At 41.2% G+C, this 21,033-nt stretch overlaps 1 protein-coding gene and 1 long non-coding RNA gene across 11 annotated transcripts in view; both read right to left on the bottom strand.

Annotated features, from left to right (window-relative positions):
* KLHL2 (kelch like family member 2) overlaps window positions 1-8,666 on the bottom strand; it is a 64,124-nt gene extending 55,458 nt beyond the window's left edge. For 6 of the 10 annotated variants that reach the window (XM_067297878.1, XM_067297880.1, XM_067297882.1 and 3 more), the window contains exons 1-3: window positions 8,551-8,664; window positions 5,690-5,815; window positions 1,164-1,270 (exon numbers count right to left, since the gene is read on the bottom strand). In XM_067297878.1, coding sequence (XP_067153979.1) covers window positions 1,164-1,270; window positions 5,690-5,815; window positions 8,551-8,573 — 256 coding nt within the window. In that variant the 5' untranslated portion in view covers window positions 8,574-8,664. Of the gene's footprint in view, window positions 1-1,163; window positions 1,271-5,689; window positions 5,816-6,281; window positions 6,312-6,893; window positions 6,946-8,546 lie in introns of those variants that run through there. The other 4 variants (XM_067297885.1, XM_067297886.1, XM_067297879.1 and 1 more) reach the window with 4 other exon arrangements.
* A 9,740-nt stretch (window positions 8,667-18,406) lies between these two features.
* LOC106484027 (uncharacterized) lies at window positions 18,407-20,354 on the bottom strand. The gene is made up of 3 exons (XR_001292500.1): window positions 20,125-20,354; window positions 19,309-19,481; window positions 18,407-18,975 (listed from the first exon to the last, which is right to left on the bottom strand). It is a non-coding gene; the product is annotated as an uncharacterized lncRNA (long non-coding RNA).
* Between the last annotated feature and the right edge of the window lie 679 nt (window positions 20,355-21,033).

Genomic DNA, 21,033 nt, shown 5'->3' with positions numbered 1-21,033 from the left:
TCTGTGCTGTTCTACACATATGACTTAAAGCCTTTGTTTCTGCTAGGACTGACTCTTTGTTTAGCTCTGGCTGTGTCAAAATATCCATGTATTAAATCAAGAATATGCTGGATTATATACCTATTCAGTTTCAATAAAGTGATTGCTGACAGTTAGCTTCTTCCCCAGGATACTGAAGTATTTCAAATTGTATCAGTTGTCCAGTTGCAAACAAGGATAGTTATTAAAACTCCATTTTGCTTGCATACTAGCATGGCAAGGGCCACACTTCTGATTCAACCTGAGCTAGTGGCCAGAAGTAACATGCTGCAGAGAACTCTTAATTTCAGACGGCTACCATTAAGGACCAAACTGGCACAAGATTTGAGAAGGAATAAACAAAACTTCAGAAATTAATTTTAGCATGCATTTAGTAGTGTTCTCACTTTGACACCAAATTCCACAAGAAGATTTCAACATGATTTATAACCATCATGGAATTAAATTCACAGCACAGGAATCCAGCTGGGAAGTACTATGAATCCGAACCTACTTTAGCCTTGCAAGCCCTCAGGCTTTCCTGTTGTAGCAACAGAGCAATAACTTGGCCAGCGTGGAGCAAGCAGAGGCAGAATCAAGCCCGCACAGAAAAGCTGTGGCAATGATGCACAGTACATCTGTCACAGAGAATTATCCAAAGAATACTGAAACATGCACTCTAGCTATAGGCTGCCAAAGTCACAGAAAGCTTTCACATCTACTAACAGCCCAGAATACTCAGGGACTGAAGAATGTAGCAGCAGGAAGAACAGTTGTTAAAGAACATCATTTACTTCAAAATTCAAATGAAAGTTATTTTAACCTTCTTTTGTACAAGCAAGATTATTATAGCCATAAGGGTACAACAACTCTACTATTCCTGGCTTACTTAATATGTAAATTTGTCTATATAAAGGAGTCTTTTTAAAGCATGCAGCATGTGAACTAAGATTAAGATGCCAGTATGTCCTTATACTGAGAACAAATTCATAAAAGAAAACCCAAAAAACAAAAAACACACACACAAGCCTCCTATTATCTTATTTACAAGTTAAATAAGATCCTAAAAAGCATAAGTCATTTAATTTTGTGCTTTACACAGTTGGACTGGATTAGAAGATAGTAAGTATTGAAACATTTGGTACCTGTAAACATGGCATGGAAGTAGGGGCTGCAGGCGGCTAGCACAACTCTATGCGCTGCAATTTCCATGTCTTCAGCTACTATCGTCACATCACACAGCAAGTTTTGACTATTTAGAAATATCAGAGAAAGTAGTTTTACATATGCAAACTACAGTAGAAAAACATATAATATCACACGATTTCTCTTCTCATACCCTCAAAAAAAGGTAGGAGACAATGCTGATGAAGCAATGTTTTTAAAATGTGTTACAAAACCACATGACTCTTACTCAGTAGGATTACAGATGGTGCTTGGGTACAGAGAACTTTCTAAAAGCAAATAATTGAACTGTGCTTTGATTTGTGGTTTCTTACATAGACAAAAAGTTTTCTGCACTGAATAACTAAAATTTGTATCAGCCTAATCTACCAACCTTTTCACTGGAAGTCTGAGCCTCTCTTAATACCTATGATAGAAAAAAGAATTTGATGTACACAAACACTAAAAAGTTGAGGTAAGAAATAAGACTGTCCAGATTACGAAGAATCCAAACTTTAGCTGTGATCTCTCTATTTAACACTGGAAGCTCATGCCTACTTAAGTGTTCAAAACCATTACTAGATTATATTTATGGTTTTCCAAGTATTTTTCATATACAGTTCATGTACAAAATAGCAATTATTTTTTAATCAAATTACTTTAGAATTTGTTAGTTAACTCCATATTCTGCCTGAATTTTTATTTTCATTACATTCATTTGCATGCTTGTCTTTTGTAATTGTAATACATCATATTTCCTCCCTCTTCTGCTACAGTAAAGAAATCTCTCATTTTTAACCATTCCTAACACAGATGTTTCCAATGCAGTTTACAGCTACTGGATATACATCTTCCAATTAAATCCATCACAACTGTTAATCTTTATAATCAGATTTTTTTTTGAGGGAAAGAAAAGAAAAAAAGAAAAAGAAAAAAGGTTGCAGTTTCCCAGCACCTAAACAGCCACCTTTCATTTCCTCCTTATTCCAGCACTGTCTTTACAAAAGCAACATACAATTGACAAAACTCAGAACAAGAGCAAAAAAGGCGGGGGGGGGGGGGGGGGGCGGCAGAGAGTGTGCTTTAACAGAGCATATTTTCTTCAGGGACCAGAGCTGTACGCAGAGCTGTACGTCAAACCAGTAATCCCTGCTCTCATTAATTCTGAAGTTAGAAATTTTTTACTTTTCTTGAATATACACCATGATTAGAAGGCAGACCTTCTAATAGTTTGCCACTGCCACACCAAGTAGTAGCCTGCCTTGGTGTGAGCAGTTGCGTTTTTGTTCTGCAGAGCGCTGGAGCTGCCAGCCAAACTGCTCGGACATTCACCTTGGTCCCAAGAAAACACCGTAACTGTTCAGCCTCTGCAATCAGCCAGTTTCTTTGAGCACAGCCTCAAGAAAGAAGCCCTTGTGGAGGCCACACGCCAGAAGTTTTTCAGGCCACAACTGACATTTGGGGCCATACTGCAAGCCCTGTCTTAGGCTTTGTTTTTTTTCCACTTTCAGTTCTTAATACTTACAGTATTACTAGTTTAGGCTGCAATATGATCATTAACAAAAAAATTTATAATTTAAGGCAATGACCAGACCCATACGAAACACAGAATTCAGAGGAGCTTGAGAACAACCACCATTAAGTTTATTATACAAAAGTTGACACAGAAAGCCACAAACAAGAGGTCACCAGCCATATACCCAATCTTTTCAGAGGCACTTACACTTATCCTGACAACAATAACAGAAAAGGTTTTATACGTGGTTGCACAGAGATATCAAAGCTAACAGTGAAGCCTGAAGCAATAAAATTACATCATGAAAAACTAACTACATTGCACAATATAGACACAGTTGCTTATTTTGGGGATAGCCCAGATGCATCTGTAGTCTGGAACTGCACTCTGTGAATATGCCCTACAGGGCTGATAAGCTAAATAAACAAACAGTCAAACAAACAAGCTCATAAACTAAATTATATACTCTGGTGCAAGCATCTTGTGGCTTCCACAGCAACTTAGCACATTTATTTCATGTCAGCAAACTAACTTATTTTGGAAAAGCTTACATTCTGCTGCAATTTTGTAACAATTCACTTATACAGACTGACTGAATACAAAGAACCATAGCAGTACACCATCTTGATAGATGAAATGAGAATAAAAATCATCATTTGCCAACCTGCAGATTATTCTCCATTGAGATATAGGGAAAAAGGTCATTATTCACATCTTCAAAAAAATTCAGTAAGTCTTATTTAGAAGAACATGAATTTTAGCAAATATAGGCAAGGTCAAATTCCATTGTGACGAAAGCAAATTATAGTGAAGAACAAAGATAGGCATTAAAGTGTAATTTCTTCATATGTCATGAACTAATTAGATATCCTAATGATTCTCTGACTCAGTGTTGAGGTGACGGTGAGTAATGAAATGATAAAAATTACCACGGACAAAATTACTCAAATTTGTCAAAATTTGAAGCAAAGAAAAACTCTCTTATGAGCTAATAAAACCAGGTAAGCTGGCAGCAGCCAAAAATGTAACATAGATTCATAGACTTAAGCACTCTGAAAAATAATGGGTTTTAAGTGTTTCAGGAGAGGATTTCTTCATTAGTTGTACACTTTCAAGAGAGTATACCTGTGGCAAATACCTACTTGTGCTACACTAATAAAAGGAATGGAGATAGAAACCACTTTAACAATATAGCCAATAAAATCTGAAATATCATTAACTTGATTAAAATCAGGTCTTCATTTTGAGTAATGAAGTCTGGAACAAGTTTAAAATATTTCAGTTTATCATTTCAAACTTAAATAAATGCAAATATTAATGTTTAATGATTTACCTAATTAGCACTTAACATTTTAAGAGAAGCTGAACTCAAATGAAATCATTTTTCAGCACTGAACACTGATGTGTCAGCTACCCTACTAAGTAGAAGCCCACTTAAGGTTTACATGGCATTGTTCCTGCTCGAACTTTGACTATTTATAAATGTAAGACAAAATTCCTCAAATTGTTTCTACAGCAATCCGAATTTAAGTAACCATGGAAACTAGAGTATATTCTTAAAATAATCCACAGCCTTCAACAATGCGCTCTGCTGGAAGATCATGTCTGTTTCACTTGCAACACAAGAGAATGTAGGTAAGATTTAGTACTTCTGGAACTGCTATAATCTAAGATTCATTCTGGGAAATTGTTTCTTTATCTAAACTCTTCCTCACCTTTACAAAGTCACGACCTACTAGTGCTCTATCATACTCCTTGAGACAGTGAATGCAGTTACTGGGATCCTTGAAAAAGCCAGGGGCAAAAGGTGAAGCAATAAACATTCCGTCCTTCCAGCATCAGGTAACTAAGCTGTTGCATACTGGAAAAATAGTTTCTGCTCTTGTCTCATCATCAGACTATGGGAATCTTTGAGCTAGTTTTAAATCATTTTTAGTCAGAGTGTATGATTTTCTCCAGTCTTCTAGTACAGCAGAAACTGTCAAAGCTAGATAAATACATTGATCTGATCACAATATCTACCATGGTATTAAAGGTTTACCCATAAAAAACAAGTGAAGATCAAAGAAACAGACATATTTTAATAAGATATCAGTTGCTGGGTTTTTTTTTTTTCAAATGAAGTATCTCCAATTTTTAAACTCATATGGGAAATAACAATGGGCTACAGGATTTTTAGCACCCTCAGGTATTGTCTAGAGAAATTTATTTATTTATTTAATTTCTCCATTGTTGCTCTTAGCTATAAAGCTGAAGTACTGTCAGTGATAGTTGTGAGCCCTAATTACCAGAGCTCAGTTGTGAGCTCTAATTACCAGCTGTCACAGCTTTCAGCACCATCTCACCTACCCATCTGTACAAAATAAATCAATATGGGTGCTAAGAACAGCACCAGCACCAGTCTCCCAGTTTTGCTGAAACTGATGGTGATATTACTCAAGGTCTTACAAAACTTTATCTAGAAAAGCGATTTTCAGCATATTATTTGTAGCCCTCTGGGAGTTCATTAATTTCTCCTAGGGGACATGCAAAAGATAACTAAGAAAAGAAAGTCTACTGTCAGTTGGTTTACATTTGTTAGACTGTGACCTGTGTCTCCAGATCAGAAAATTTTAACATTTTTTCAGTCTGCAGACTACTGCAAAAATCAATGAGACATTAACAGTCTCTTGCTCAATTAAAAGGTCGTTTTTAATCTATCCAGGATCAACGATATACAATACAGGATCAATAGCTGTAATTCCTTAACAACATCCTCCAAGTATTTTTCAAGTCCCATAAACCCAGCTTCAACTAACGTTTGAGGGGCAAAAATATACTGTACCCATTACATCACACAATTATCATTCAGCTATCACTTCATTGCATATTTCACTTTATCAGCTACAATTCTGGAATTGCATATTCTATTTTTAGAACAAATTTAATACATGCAATTGAAACTAAAAATGTATTATGGACTCCGGGAAGATGTATACAGTAAAGTAATACCTTCTTAATTCATTCATAACTTTGAAAGCTTTCTTCATGTGCCATGGATTCACCGTAACAGGACAGTGTTTTTCAGTGTTATCATCTTTCAGATCCAAGGGCTTCTGATGGCAAAGTTTGGTACATCTGGAAAGAAAAAAAGAACAGAGTTAATACTTCTGTCTTCTCCCAGTTCTGTTGCTCTATTTTATCCCCTGTTACCTTGGGGGGGGAAAAAAAAAAAAAAAGCACTTCAACTTATTCCTTACTTCAGCTAAATTCAGTTTCCTTATTAACAGCAACAGTGTATGGGGGAAAAAAAAGTGTTGGCAGAATTCCCTAGCTAGCAATAAGTAGGTCCTCAATACTAATGAGGTTGATAGAGGCATTCCAAGCTAACAATAAGCTCCATAAACAAAGACATGAAGGTGATGCCATAGAATGTTTCTAATAAATTCTGAAATTCTAGGAAAAGCAGAGGTCCTTAAACTTTTATCCTGGTGCCAGTACAGATTCCGACCGGAATGAAGCATCCATCATATGAGTCCCTCAAAGTCGTCACCGCGTGCTAGAAAAGAGAAGTTCTCTGCCCTTCCACCAGGGCCTCGCTTACTGATTCATGCAGCTTCGAGCTCATCTCCCCTGATGGAAAGCCCGCACGACGACAACTGCAGTTGTTCAGTCTTTTCCAAGCAGTGGCATGAAACATAAATTGGCATGAAACATAAATTGGCATGAAACATAAATTGGGTAGTTTTACTGATCCGCTCCATGTTTTGAAAAGCAAAAAAAGACCAAACTCTTAATTCTTCTTAATCTCCAAAAAATAATAATAATAAAAAAAACTTAAATAGCAGGAGAAAAACTCTGCAGTGTGAAAATCATTAGCTCTAATTATAATTATCTCTTTATGCAAGAAAACCTAAATTCTGTAGAAAAATTATTATGTACACCCCTCATTTGCTAGGACTATCTAAATTTTAAGCCATGCCAATGAGTTTCATGTCTGCAGCCATGATGCTATTCTTACATGGCAAGTTACATTATTGCTGTACTTGCAAAACACTTAGTATCAGTCATGTTTTCACCTATACTATGTAACTTTATTCCCTAACCTCCAAACTGGAAATAGGCAAAGTATTTTTGGCACTAAAGTCAGTCCATGGGGCAGCTGACTCTGCTACATCAGAGAGTTGATTTCAAATAAAAACTTCATCTTACTTACTTAAAGTAAGAATAGTCAAGTTTAACATATGCTTTGACTGCCAGAATTCCAATCTCTCTTCTACCACACCTAAAACTTTTTCCTTAGGCATGTCTGAAGAAGCTCTAAAGAAAAAATAAAATAAAAAATCAAGGATAATTAAGACTTTTATCTGGAATTCTATACCTTGTGCACTACAACAAATTGTAAACCAGTTTGCTTTATTTTTCATGATTCTAAAACTAGTAACAAAATTTGGGGGTAAAACAGCATGAAACTGCATCAATCAAGAAAGGAATAAAAAAAAAAAAGTGTCTGAAAGATAACGGTTAACAAAATAAGTTCCATCTACAGAACTTAAACTACTAGCAGCTTACTACACTCCACAAACTGCTATGAATTTAAAGTTTCACACTCACTTTTGAAAAGGATACAAAGGAAACAAGAAAGGGGTCAAGTAACAGAGAGCAATTTTTGCATCAGTGAGGAAAAGTCCATGTTACATGTCACAAAACACACATAAGTGATGCTGTTCTGGGGTTTAAAAATTAAAAAAAAAAAAAAGCACACCTTCCAGCATACTCATTTAGACTGAATATTACACTTCCAAACTATGTGACACACACAGGGATCAGCGTTCAAAAAAACCAATACACAGAAATCAGCGACATCAGGAAACACTCACCACACCGTAGACTACCCTTGTGGTAGGGACCCAGGCTTTAACCAAACTACTGAGTTATCAAACCCAAGCAAGTAACACCCTCCACGGTACCTTCCTGCATCCCAGAGCAAGGCATCAGCTGCTGGTGCGTACACACCCGCACACGTACACAGGGTACACGCGCATCGCGTGCTGATGCGCAAGAAACAGCGGCAAGAGCTGCCCGTAGCTGCGGCCGAATGGCCGAGGCAGGTGGAGCAGCTCCAGCGAAGTCTAAGACCATCTGGTGAAGGACCGGAAAAAGGATGATTTGGTTTAAGGTACTGAAGCCCACAAAAGCAACAGCAATACGCCTCCGGTTTCGAGGACCTCTTTATCTACTTCGAGTTATTTGAGCCTGTCTCACAGCTTCACCGATCGGGCCGAGGCCGCGCCGGGCGATTTTATTTCGTTTACGAGCCTCAACGACAAAGTGCCTGAAAACACAACACCCCGAAGGAGGCGGGATGAAGCTACACCGAACTGTGGCGTGCGAAACAAGCAACGGACCCAAACGAAGTACAGGGGGAAACACGCGTTTTGCCTAACACGCTGTTCCTAAGAAGAAAAAGAAGAAAAAAAAAAAAAAGAAAGCTTAACTAAATAATCAGAAAAGTGGGAGTGCGATAATCGCGACTGCGGAGCCGACCCGGGAGCGGCGTGGGACACGCAGGGAGGCGGCAGAGGGAGCGGGGGGGAGGAGGGAAGCGACGCCCGTCCCCGCGGCCAGGCCAGGCCAGGGCAGGGCAGAGCAGGAGGCGCCCGCGAGCCCCGCCCGCCCCGGCCCCGGCCCCGGCCGCAGCTCAGTGCCGCCGGCGAGCAGCGCGCCGGGTAACGCGGCCGCCGGCAGCGACACGGAGACGATGGAGGCCCCGGGGGGGGGGGGGGGACGAGAAGGGAGCGCGGCCAGTCCGCGGCGGAGCCCCCCGGCCCGGCCCGGCCCGGCCCGGCCCCCGCCGGGCCCCACGCACTCACACGGGCGGCAGCAGCATCTCCATCGCGGCTCCGCTCGCGCGTCCTCCGTGCAACGCGGGCGCCGCGCGCTGCCGCCAGCACCATGCCAGCCGCCGCCGCGCCGCGCCGCGTTGCGCCCCGCCGCCGCCCGCCCGAGCCCCCGCTGCCCCGCCCCGCCCCGCCCCGCCCCGCCGGGGCCGCCGCCACCGCCCGCTTCCGGGTTCCAGCCCGCGCGAGGGAGTTGGCGGGCCGGGCACCAGCGCGCAGGCGCGGCAGCGGCGGCGGCGGCGGCGGCGGCGGCGGGAGCCGGAGCGGCCGGGGCGGGGCGGGGCGGGGCGGCGGCGGCCACCCCTCCTGTGAGCCCGCAGGGAGCCGCGCCGAGGCCCGGGAGGCGGAAGGGGCCTCCCGCCGCGCTGCCGCCCCGGCTCTGCGGAGGGAAGGGCGCGCTGCTGCTCCGCTCTCGGCTGGCGCGGGGAGTGAGGGGCCGCCTGGGGCTAGCGCCCTTCGCAGCCCCCCGAATATGCCGCCTTCCTCCTCCTCGGAGAGCCACCACCTAGCGCAGGGCCTGCAGCAAGCCTTAAAGCTGTTTGTTCTGCGTGGGGGCAAGCCGGAGAGCGCGCAGACCAGACGGCACTTAATACCGAGGGTGGCTCGGGACGCCCACCTGAGGACACGGATGCGTTTTTGTCCCTGGACACGGGCGACTTTCTGCCTCTTTTTCTCGCTTGGAAAGAAAGCGGTCGCAGGTCTGCGCTGCGGGGAGGTCCGCAGCCCGGCGCAGGCCGTGGCGGGGCGCCTGCTGCCTCATCGCGGGCAGGCCCAGAGGCAGAGCTGGCCAGGGCGCGAGGGCCGCGCCGAGGCGAGGGGCGCTCGGAGCCCCAGCGCAGCGGCGCAGCCTGCGGACACGGCCGTCTGGCTCGCCGCGGCTCTCGCTGCACCAAATCTGTGGTTACTTCACCCGGTCCAGCAGAGCAGCGATGGTTTTGCTCGGAACAGCTGCCTTCCTCTAGTCTTCCGTTACATAATCACATTCTTCCCCAACATTTAGGACTAAGTGGTTGAATTTTTTTCTTTTAATGTTAGTTTAAGTAGCTTCTGTGACGCGGAATGTCAAAAGGAAACAAGTAGGACAGGGATCTATTTCAAGTACATATCTCTGCAAACTACTCTAATGCAAACCATAATGAAGACTACTGTGTTTAGCAATTTCTATCTTGGAGGGTTCTAGAAGATTTTACTGTACTTAAACCTCTGTAATTTACTTCTAAATCTTAAGGAGAAGACTGTGTAGTGGTAGCAGATGTGTTTATCAAGCTGAAGACAGTTAAGTTACTTACAACTGATAGTTTCTGTAAAAATAAAATGCTCCTCCACTGGAGTGAGAGATTTGATTATCAACAAAGTTTATCTAAAACTAAGAAATTTGTCACTAAATGAACAAAACTACTTTTATAAAAGTGAGGGAAGTTTGAGGGCAGCACATTTTGAGAAGGCGAAACAGAAAATGGCAGTGTATTTTGGGTGAAGAAAATTATAGATGGACACATAAAGCCTTCCCCAGTGTTTCTAATGAAATCATAGGTTATTAAAACTAAATGCATTTTATGATTTATCATTTTATGTTTGCTAATCTTTAATAATATTCTCACTAGGAAAATGCAGTTTCAGTTTCTCAAATTATCTCTCCGTTTACCAATTCTCTTTCACTATGCTGTGATGTTTAATTTGGGAACACTTCAAAAAACTTTCAACAGGTTTCCACTGGAGGTTTTTCTAAATGGATTAATCGCTACTGACAGTGCCTGTTTTTACAAAGTCTCTGCTTTGTAAGTGTTGAATTTGCCTCTTCTCAAGAGACAACCAAGTTTGCCTCTGGGCGGTATTGGAGAAGACAAGCTACTTGTTAAAGATCTGAAAGAGAAACAAGAAAACCCGCTTGCATGGCAATCTGCTCCAAAGGGACCAGCTTGCAATAATGCATTCCGAAATGGAGGTTTAAAAGTCTTGCTTTCTGTCTGCTCGATGGGGCATATTGGAGATGAGTTCTGAGTTCCTAAGCAATCTGGCCCTCGTACATTAGATTGTTACTGATCACTGTCACATCAGACTTTCGGGTTTCTGTATCCCAGAGTAAATGGGTTATTTTGAAAGACAGTGGTCTTAGCTTTTGCTGATCTGTGAGACCTAAGTGAATCTTAGTAGCAATAGACTGCACAGTCTTTAAGGCTTCACATTAGTCTATGAAGTCATTGAAAATTTGTCTGGAAGCTGATGCAGGGTTTTTTTATGCTGCTTGGCTATAAGCACATAGGCAGTTGCTGATTCTGCCTCTTGTTAACAAGGCAGAACTTTTAGTAATGTTCATTCTTAAATAAATGTTAAGCATTTCCAGCCTGTGAGTTCTGTCATTTTTTAGCTTTTCAGTCAAACATTTAATATTAGTTAAAGAAACTTCTGTGATGTAGAACATCAGAAAGATACAAATAGGGCAGGGATCTTTTTTCTTTCTAAAATGATGTTTTTGTACCTCAACAATTCCTGAAGGGAATCATACACATAGAAATGATTGTATCCAAATATGTTACATGGTTATGGCAAAGCAAATATTACATATCCTTCTCCAACCATGAGGAAATACATTTTTTAAATACAATAGTTAGATTTTTGTAAGATTCTGTTTGATCTAATACCTCTTCTGCTTAGAAAGAACTTTTAGAGAAAAATGTAGTTTACATATGCATGTGGATTATATATATAGTTTTCAAAGGAAATAGGCTGTTTCTTACCTATGACAAAACAGTTGTCATTTTTGTTTAAGAAGCAGCAATTCAAATCACTGCATTTACTGAGGAAATTCACTTTTGTGCTTAGGACTGCCCCTGTATTAACCCTTGGTCCTTTCCCACTTGTCTTGGAGAGCTGCAAAGGAATGCAGCCAGCTCTGCGCTTGCAAGACAACACTTAATAACTATTGCAGAGTTCTTGGGATATATTGACACTAGCAGTGCTTCACCAGTATAGAAATACTGATATTATACATCAGCAAACTACATCTACTGAAAATGCAGCTATGTTAGCAAAACTATTCTTTCTAGTAAGACAGTCCCACAAGTAACCTGCTCCTACAAATGAAATAAGCAGTTCTGGTAAAAGTCAGTGTAACCGCAGGCATATATGGTGTTTTACAAACATCTTTAAGGGATCACGCCATGCTGACGTGGTCATGTTAGAAGAAATCTGTATTAGATTTAGCCACAGATAACACTAAAATAAATTCTTACTAGTATTTCTAATGGACAGATCCAGATTAGGAAGACTTCTCCAAAAAGGACAGAAAAAATAACTTTGTAAGAAGGAGAGATTTACTCCTGTTTAAGATATTAAAAATCACAGCTTCTTAACAGTTTTGGTAGAATGCTTATGAGAAGATACAGAATATATGATATTGCTAAGGCTAGGATTCTTTTTGTGAAAAAGGAAGTGGAAAGAAAGGGGCTGGAACTGAAAATTTAGGTACTGCTCTTTTGCCGCTGTTGCAAATAGAAAAAATGAGGCCCCCCCCTCCCTTTCCTAGCTGTTATTTGTTACATTTGTAACTTACTGAATTTTGTTGTGGGTAATTTATGTATAAAATTTATTTTAAAATATATATTTTCTGTTCAGCATCTTTTAGGGCACACATCCATTCTTTTTCCTGTGCATCCTCAGTAAGATCAGCAACAGACTTTATATGAGAAGACCCTGCATCTATGTAGCTCCACAAGAACTCACCTATGTGGAACTCGTGGCAGGACTTCAGGTCAATACAGACATTACCTATTATTACATTCTTTGTCTAACATACTAGCACTAATAACAGCATTAATCAAGCATTAACTAATGTTACAATGTATTATTCTAGTGTAAGAGACTTTTTTTTTCAGAAGAATGGAATATTAAAAGTTTCAGAGAAGCACTGATCTAAGGACATGAATGCAGTTGAGAAGAATTACGTTGAAAAGTAACATGCAAGGGAAAAGCAAGAAAGCACGTGCAGCAGACAGAGGAGAAGGGAACCAGATTGCAGAGGAATATGTACTGGAAAGTAGGCAGAAAGAGGGGGTAAAAAAAAAAAGATGCGTAAGTCAGGAGTGTGAAATAAAGAAGAATAGCAGAACAGGTGCTATCAAAAATGAATTGTACTGTGACCAAAATCAGTTAAATACAATTAAGCATGGATAAATTACACATTATGTGGATAAGCAGGACTATTATGGTAGCCTTCTTGTTCTAATAAGTCATCTCGACGATCATTTTATTTAAAAAAAATAGATTAGTCCTATGTTCCATAATGTCTGATTTGTCAAAAACATTATTTTCTTGAAAAACAAAGTGAAAAGTTATCTTCATAGACAATACCTGAAAGGTGTATTACCATACCCATCAGATATATGTCCAAAGTCAGTGTCCTTGTGGTCCATCATAATTATTCCCACTCTAACAGCAGTATTATAAGATAGTCCTAACCAATTCAATGAACTATTAAACACCTTTTTGAGAAGATAACAAGTACAGCTAGTAAAATAAGTTACATTTACATTTAACCAATTATTATACTGCCATCTAGTGTTCACTGCATGTATAACTATACAGAGAAATTTGATTAATTTAAACAGTTCTGGCTATGAGTGCCCTGAAGCAAAATAACCGTAGTCATACATACAGTGAACTCACCTGAAAAACAGTAATTGGAAGCAACTTACACTGTGAGGAGTGACAAAGTATGTTGAAAGGATCAATCTGAATATATATGCTGTTTCATATGCATATAAATAAGACTACGGGAGTAGTATTTTCAGACTCTATGCTACTTGAGGAGGCATTCAACAAAATGTAAAAATATTGTTGATTGAGCAGCAGCAGGTGGCAAATCCAGTTCACATACTGTACAGATCTTTTATTGTACAAAGAAGCAAAGATTGAAGATAAAATATTAAAAGATAGTGTTTGGGGAGTCATAACAATGACAATCACAGAGATGTGGTTACTGCATATAATTTTGCACAGACAGATCACAGAAAATGAAAAGCATGTCATGCTGCTGTTCAAAAAATTGAGTAAATCCTTGTTTAGAATAATCTTGTATTTTTGGTGTCTGGACTTCTATTATACTAAATTAAAAATCAGGGGAAATTTAAGTAAAAAAAAAAAAAGTATGAAAAGGTTTAGTGAAATAATACTGCTACAGAACAGATGCTCACAGATTGAGTATTTATTATGGTGTTCCTGGAATAGCATTTTCAGTGGCATCAGGGAAAGTCTCTTGCCAATTTTTCAATGCAAATGAAGAACATCGTGATGCAGACTTTATATAGTGGAGAAAAAAATAGGCAACCTCAAAATCTAAAACATTCAAAGGAATACCTTATCAAAATGCTAATAATTAACTATACAGCCTAAAATTAGATTATGCAAGTTAGTTCCCAATAAGTTAATTTAATGATTTTCAGACAAAAGATTTAGAAAATGGGAAAAGAATTGTGGTAAAAAGTATTTTTTCTTGAAATTTCTTCCCTTATCTTTATTTTATTTTTGCTAGTAATTTCTTGAGGCAAATTATCTGAAATATCCCTCTTTGTCTAGGAAAATCACACTAGATTGCATATAATCTAAACCCAAATATTTTTAGAAATAGCTCTGCATTGCCCTTTCATAACGTAGTTCAAATACATGCTTGACCTGTTGTGATGGCTTTATAATACAATACAAACAGAAATGTGATTTTGAAAAATCAGAAGTGATAAAATCTGTACTTAAGAATTAATCTGTGAAGTGAAACATTTTCTCTCTACACAGCAAATAAGGGGGTTGCTTAAGCCTTAAACCATTTCAAATGCTAAGTCTTTTTTTAAGGTAAGCTAAATAAAATATATTGTGATATTCAGTTTCAAAGGTAGATTTATATTCTACTGTATAATTCTAATGAAATTTCTACAAATATATATAAAATAGAAAGTTGTATCACAGAATCACAGAATCACAGAATGGTTGAGGTTGGAAGGGACCTCTGGAGATCATCTAGTCCAACCCCCCTGCTCAAGCAGGGTCACCTAGAGCATGTTGCACAGGATCGCGTCCAGGCGGGTTTTGAATATCTCCAGAGAAGGAGACTCCACAACCTCTCTGGGCAACCTCTTCCAGTGCTCTGTCACCCTCATGGTGAAGAAGTTTTTCCTCATGTTCAGATGGAAGCGTCTGTGTTTCAGTTTGTGCCCGTTGCCTTGTGTCCTGTCACTGGGCACCACTGAAAAGAGTCTGGCCCCATCCTCTCGACACCCTCCCTTCAGATACTTGTACACGTTGATAAGATCTCCTCTCAGCCTTCTCTTCTCCAAGCTAAACAGGCCCAGCTCTCTCAGCCTTTCCTCATAAGAAAAATGCTCCAGTCCCCTAATCATCTTAGTAGCCCTTCGCTGGACTTGCTCCAGCAGTGCCACATCCCTCTTGTACTGGGGAGCCCAGAACTGGACGCAGTACTCCAGATGGGGCCTCCCCAGGGCTGAGTAGAGGGGGAGAATCACCTCCCTCGACCTGCTGGCAACACTCTTCCTGATGAGCCCCAGGATACCATTGGCCTTCTTGGCCACAAGGGCACATTGCTGCCTCATGCTTAACTTGGTGTCCACCAGCACTCCCAGGTCCTTCTCCGCAGAGCTGCTTTCCAGCAGGTCAACCCCCAACCTGTACTGGTGCATGGGGTTATTCCTCCCCAGGTGCAGGACCCTGCACTTGCCTTTGTTGAACTTCATGAGGTTCCTCTCCGCCCACCTCTCCAGCCTGTCCAGGTCTCTCTGAATGGCAGCACAGCCCTCTGGTGTATCAGCCACTCCTCCCAGTTTTGTATCGTCAGCAAACTTGCTGAGGGTGCACTCTGTGCCTTCATCCAGGTCATTGATGAAGAAGTTGAACAAGACTGGACCCAGTACTGACCCCTGGGGGACACCGCTAGCTACAGGCCTCCAACTAGACTCTGTGCCACTGATCACAACTCTCTGAGCTCCAAGCCCGGAGAGAGGAAAGGGGACGGCGAAGGCAGGCAGGGAAGCGCTCTCCCTGCCCCGGGGGAGCCAAGCAGTACCATGGTTATCCCTGTCAGCGGGCCGGGACTGGGAGGGATGCGCCGCGCCGGGGCTGCACCGGGTTACAGCCACGCGGCTGCCTCAGCTGCCCCCAGCGCCTCCAGCAGCCTGGATCCAGCGCCAGCAAGAGCCGGGTATCCTTTCCTTAACCTCAGTGTAACTGCTTTTGAAAATAGTTGGAAATTCTCCTTTGGTAGCATAAAAGAAAGCAAGTAGGAGTGTTCATTCTGTTGTTCACAGTTCCTTCATTGTCTATTATTTCCTCTGTCTCATCTACATTAAGCATTCTTTCTCTTCAGATGTAACAACTTTTATCTACTTATTTTCATCAGCTATCTCTGGACTCCTTTATGGACATGTAGGACATTTTCCATAATAAAGTGGAAGAGTTATCCAAAGGCCACACCAAGTCTCCAGCATTCAAATTTGTACTTAAAATGGTGAAAGACTGTAAGAGTTTTATTTAAAACAGTGTTATGCTGCTCTTTTCTTTTCAGTATCTTGCGTTTAAATGAAAATGGGGCCACAGGATTTTTAATGAGTATTTTATTTATGAAGCCAAAGGTTCATAGCAGTTGGCAATTTAATTAGGTGATTAATATGTATAAACAGTTCCATGTTGTTCACCAGAGAAACCTTAACATGAAATGTACCATACATCATGTGAAGACTGGAAATTATACACAGGGAGAAATATTCCTTTAGTTTAAATATGTATTTACTAGTGAACTGTTTTTTAATTTCAATAGAATTTTAAAAATTTACAGAGGCTTGAGATAAAATAAGAAGCTGTGATGTGTCTGTAATTTGAGGCCAGAATACAGGCTTCGCTTACTGCAGTATGACTGTTACAACCAATTCATGCAAATGCATTTGTCTTTGCTGTTATTTTGACCTTCTGCACTTCCCATTTGTATTTTTAGTGCTGGTATCTGTCACAATACCACATTCTCAAAGCAGAGACTGTATTCTTTACACAGAACTGAATGCAGTTTAAGTCCTAATTGTGCCTGCAATATGAATAACAAATAATGATTACACCTTATACCTTAATGTGAAAAACATTGTGAGCCCAATCCTGCTTCTGTTAATGCTAAATTGGACATAAAGTTGCAAGGGGAAAAAGAGTAATCTTTAGGCCTCTTTGTCAGGATACAACTGTGAAATTAGTCCCCAAATATTGTAATTATTACTCATATGGAAGGGCTTATGTCTAAGTACAGCATTTAAACCTGGGCATGTTCTAATCTATGTTAGCTTTCCTAAAGGGTAGTCTGAAAATAAGGACATCATAGCATAGCATTTTTGGGCCATTCCACATCTTTTTTACCCTACCTTTACCAGACTCTTTCACTATTGGGGTTGCAGTGGAAGTAATATAAGAATGGGCCACATTTCATACTGTCTTAGACTCTTAGCACTGGATCAACCCTCAACAGTGGAGATTCAAGTCAGGTGCAATAAAATGACAATGTCTACAAAATTTGCCAGAGGTTGAAACAAGAATTGAGCAGAAGAGAAAGAACTACTCTATTTACATCACTAAAACCTCTCACAATAAAAATTACCTATGAATCTAGTAATTCAACTGATTTACCAAAGCACAGCACAGATTGTCATACTAAGAACAAGAATAGAGTGCTATGATGATTATATACTTATTTTAAGTAAACTGGTTGAAATTCATAGTCACATATTTCCGAAAATGTTAACTAATCTTGTATACAATAAATATTTGTTCATTTGAAATATTTAAAATTTTAATTTTTACCCAACTGTGCCCTTCAGTAACCCTTTGAAAACAATTAATTTTAAATTCAGTAGAAACATTACTTACAAGTATATATAAAATTATACATATTCAAATGACTGTTGATAGATGCAACCCTGCTGGCACTTTGGACATCTAAAATTATACTTCAAAGAATTTATGTATTTGATTTAATCTCAAACACATGTATAATTGCCTGTATCATGCATATTTTCTATTGCATATCTGTGTACAAACCATTGAATAAAGGTGTTTTATAAGTATACAACAGTTTGCACTAATGGATTATAGATAAGACCAAATTTCTAAATCTCTGAACAAACAGAGATTGTTACAAGATTATCTCTAAACAAGCACAGAGAAATGACAGCTACTTAGCAGCAGTAATGTTCACTTTTTATATTATGCTACTGACATAATGTAGAGGAATTATGTGTTTTTTCATCTGATTGTATTAGATATATGCATGCAAAAACAGGTTAAAAACAAGACTAGAGTTAGCATACAGTATTCTACTGAGGCTGGCAAGAGGATGAGTAAGAGTGCTTCTACAAATGAAATTATTATGCTAATAAATAGCTATACAAAGTAACAATAGTTACACAAAGATGTGCATCCAAGTAATGAATCAAGTCCCAGATTACTGGCTTCTTTGTTCATAGATTGCTGAACTGTTCTAAATCACTTAATTTTTTTGATTATATCTCTCCCCCACACATACTATTTCAGCTCAAGTTATCATCCATGCTAAATTCAGAATTAAGGAGCAAAACGTGTGCATTCCTAAGCATGCACCTAAGCAAGGAAGCAAACAAAATGTGGGAGATATAAGAAATAAACGCGCATTTGAGCATTTTATTTGTCATAAATAAAAGCAATGGTAGCTAAGCAACACAAGATGATCTATGATTTTTTTTATGGAAGATTAAAGTGGTTTGTGATTTCTTCAAAAAAGTTTAATGCTGTTTTGATTTAAATAGCTCTGCTGTATTTTTAAAACCATTATAGATAAGTGTATTTATATTCAAAGAAAAATATCAAATACATTAGCATTAGCTGGCACTCTAGCTAGCTTTTTAGCTGTGTGATTAGGTGCAGCACCTTGCATACTAGTATTTCTGGTTATTCCAGAACATACACGTTAACCAGAAGGCAGACATTGTCATTCCTTGCACAACATACAGAACGTGAAGACCTCGTTCTTTTAATGCTGATTAAAAGCTGAGTCAACAAAGGAACTATGCAGATAAGTTATATAGTTACACGAAAAAACGGGAGGCTCTAGCAGTCATAGAGCATCCTTGTAAAAATTGTGCAATCAAGTTTTTAACTGATCTATTGAAATATCCTTCTCTTTAAAGTATATGGTCATTAGATCTGTGTGGGTGTAGACCACACCTGGCAAGCTAACTCCTTTGCAAGATAATACACCTTACAAAAGTGACAGCGATTATTGGAGCAGCAACACGTGAATTGCGGTCTTGCTTCAGTGTCACAGAAAAACGTTGTCTTTTTTTTCAAGTCCTGTGACTGCTGATCAGCAGGATTTGTGTTCTCCTGAGAAAGGAGGAAAAAAAAAAAGAGGAAGCACAATAGGAAAGAGGAAAAAAAAGAAAATTTGGGCAGAGCAAATGAAACTGGAGAGATTCATATCACAGGAGCTTAATGCTTTTATAGTTAGGCTTAATCTTACTGAAACCAGCAGGTTTAATGTATGTTTTTTCATTTAAGGTAGTTGCCCAGGTAGTTAAATATGTATATCCACACAAAACAAGAATGAATGCCAGTCATGAATGTAAATGGTTTGGGTGGAGGGTTTCTGTTGGGGATTTTTCTGGAAGAGAAAAGTTATAGGAACAGAGACAAAAAGCTTGAGACAGAAGTTCATACCTCAAAAAAGCAGCTTTTCCTTTTGGCACTGTTTCAGATGGTCACAGTCCTGGCTTCTCTCAAGTAATATATGAAGACTGCTTCCAACCTGGAGATGATACAGCCTTGCTTTCTTTCAAGCCACTGTCACAGCTTTGATCCTCTTCAGTGTCCTCAGTAACATCAGGTCACAGCTTGGGGATGGTCAAATAAAGCAAATTAAAGGTTAAAAAGTATTAATAAATGAACAAAGCACAAAACAGATAATAAATATGCCACTTTGTAAGTGCATACAAGGCACACACTTGAACATTGTGTGCAGTGCTGATCCTTCCTGTTTCAGAAAGAATACAGCTGAAAATTTTCAGAGAAGCTAACAAAGATTATCAAAGGTTGGGACGGCCTCTGTGTGAAGAATGACGAAGCAGGCTAGAAGTATTCAGCTTCCAGAGGGTGTCAAGGAGTAGTAAGAGAGACATCCATAAAACGAGTAGCTGGGACACTGTGAATGGGGATCAGCTGTTCTTTGGCTCTCCCAATACAAGAACAAAGGGTTATAAAATGAAATCAGCAGTTGGCAGGTTTAAAAGGAAACATGTGGTTCTCCATAAAATATTTAACTGAGCTAGAAACATCTCTGACCGAGATCCTGTGCATGCTTAAATTTTACATGGTCTAATGTGGCAACAGGACTTCATGGAAAAGAAAAACACTGGAAATGATTAAGTACATCGACGCTATCCTTTTCTCAAGAATTCCCTGAGATACAAATTGTTGGAGATGATAAAATATTCTGCAGAGCATGCTGAAAACATGATGCTGGCCTGACTCTCTTACCTTTCCCCAGGCACCTGCTGTTTGTTACCGTCACGGACAAGACAGTTACAGAGACAAAACACAGGCCTAGACTGTGCTAGAACTTTCTCCCCGGTTCAGTAAGGCTGTTCTTATTAACCTCAAATACCAGGTTTTATCCTCTGCAAGCGCATGATCAATCTCATCCCTCAGCCCAGCAGAGCCAGGGCCCAACCTGGCACCGCACCTCAACCACCTGCCTGGCACACGGCTTTCGGGGGAACCGGCTATGGGACTATTTTAATTACTTTCTTTATTATTTTTTTTTAATTTGGCCCTAGACTGCACGATAGGCGCCACCAGACTATGAGGAGGGAGAGCTTTGCAACGCGGGACACCCAGGACAGGTGTGGGGGACGCGTCTTTGGGCCTCGGCGCCACTGCCGCGCAGGCCCTGGGGCGCCGCCGCCCTGCCCCATCCCGCCCGGCGCCCTGCCCTGCCCCGTCCCGCCCGGCGCCCTGCCCTGCCCTGCCCTGCCCTGCTCCGCCCTGCCCCGTCCCGCCCGGCGCCCTGCCCTGCCCTGCCCTGCCCTGCTCCGCCCTGCCCCGTCCCGCCCGGCGCCCTGCCCTGCCCTGCCCTGCCCCGCCCTGCCCCGTCCCGCCCGGCGCCCTGCCCTGCCCTGCCCCGCCCTGCTCCGCCCTGCCCTGCCCCGCCCTGCCCCGCCCTGCCCCGTCCCGCCCGGCGCCCTGCCCTGCCCCGCCCTGCCCCGCCCTGCCCTGCCCTGCCCCGCCCTGCCCCGTCCCGCCCGGCGCCCTGCCCTGCCCTGCCCTGCCCTGCTCCGCCCTGCCCCGTCCCGCCCTGCCCTGCCCCGCCCTGCCCCGTCCCGCCCGGCGCGGCAGCAGCCCACACGGGCCGGGCCGCGCCGGGCCGCAGGATCCCCACACGGCGAC

The sequence above is a fragment of the Apteryx mantelli genome, chromosome 5 (genome assembly GCF_036417845.1).
Source record: "Apteryx mantelli isolate bAptMan1 chromosome 5, bAptMan1.hap1, whole genome shotgun sequence".
In the NCBI taxonomy this organism is placed as follows: Eukaryota; Metazoa; Chordata; class Aves; order Apterygiformes; family Apterygidae; genus Apteryx; species Apteryx mantelli.
Note: the sequence above shows the minus strand (reverse complement) of the source record. Positions and strands in the feature narration are given on the sequence as shown.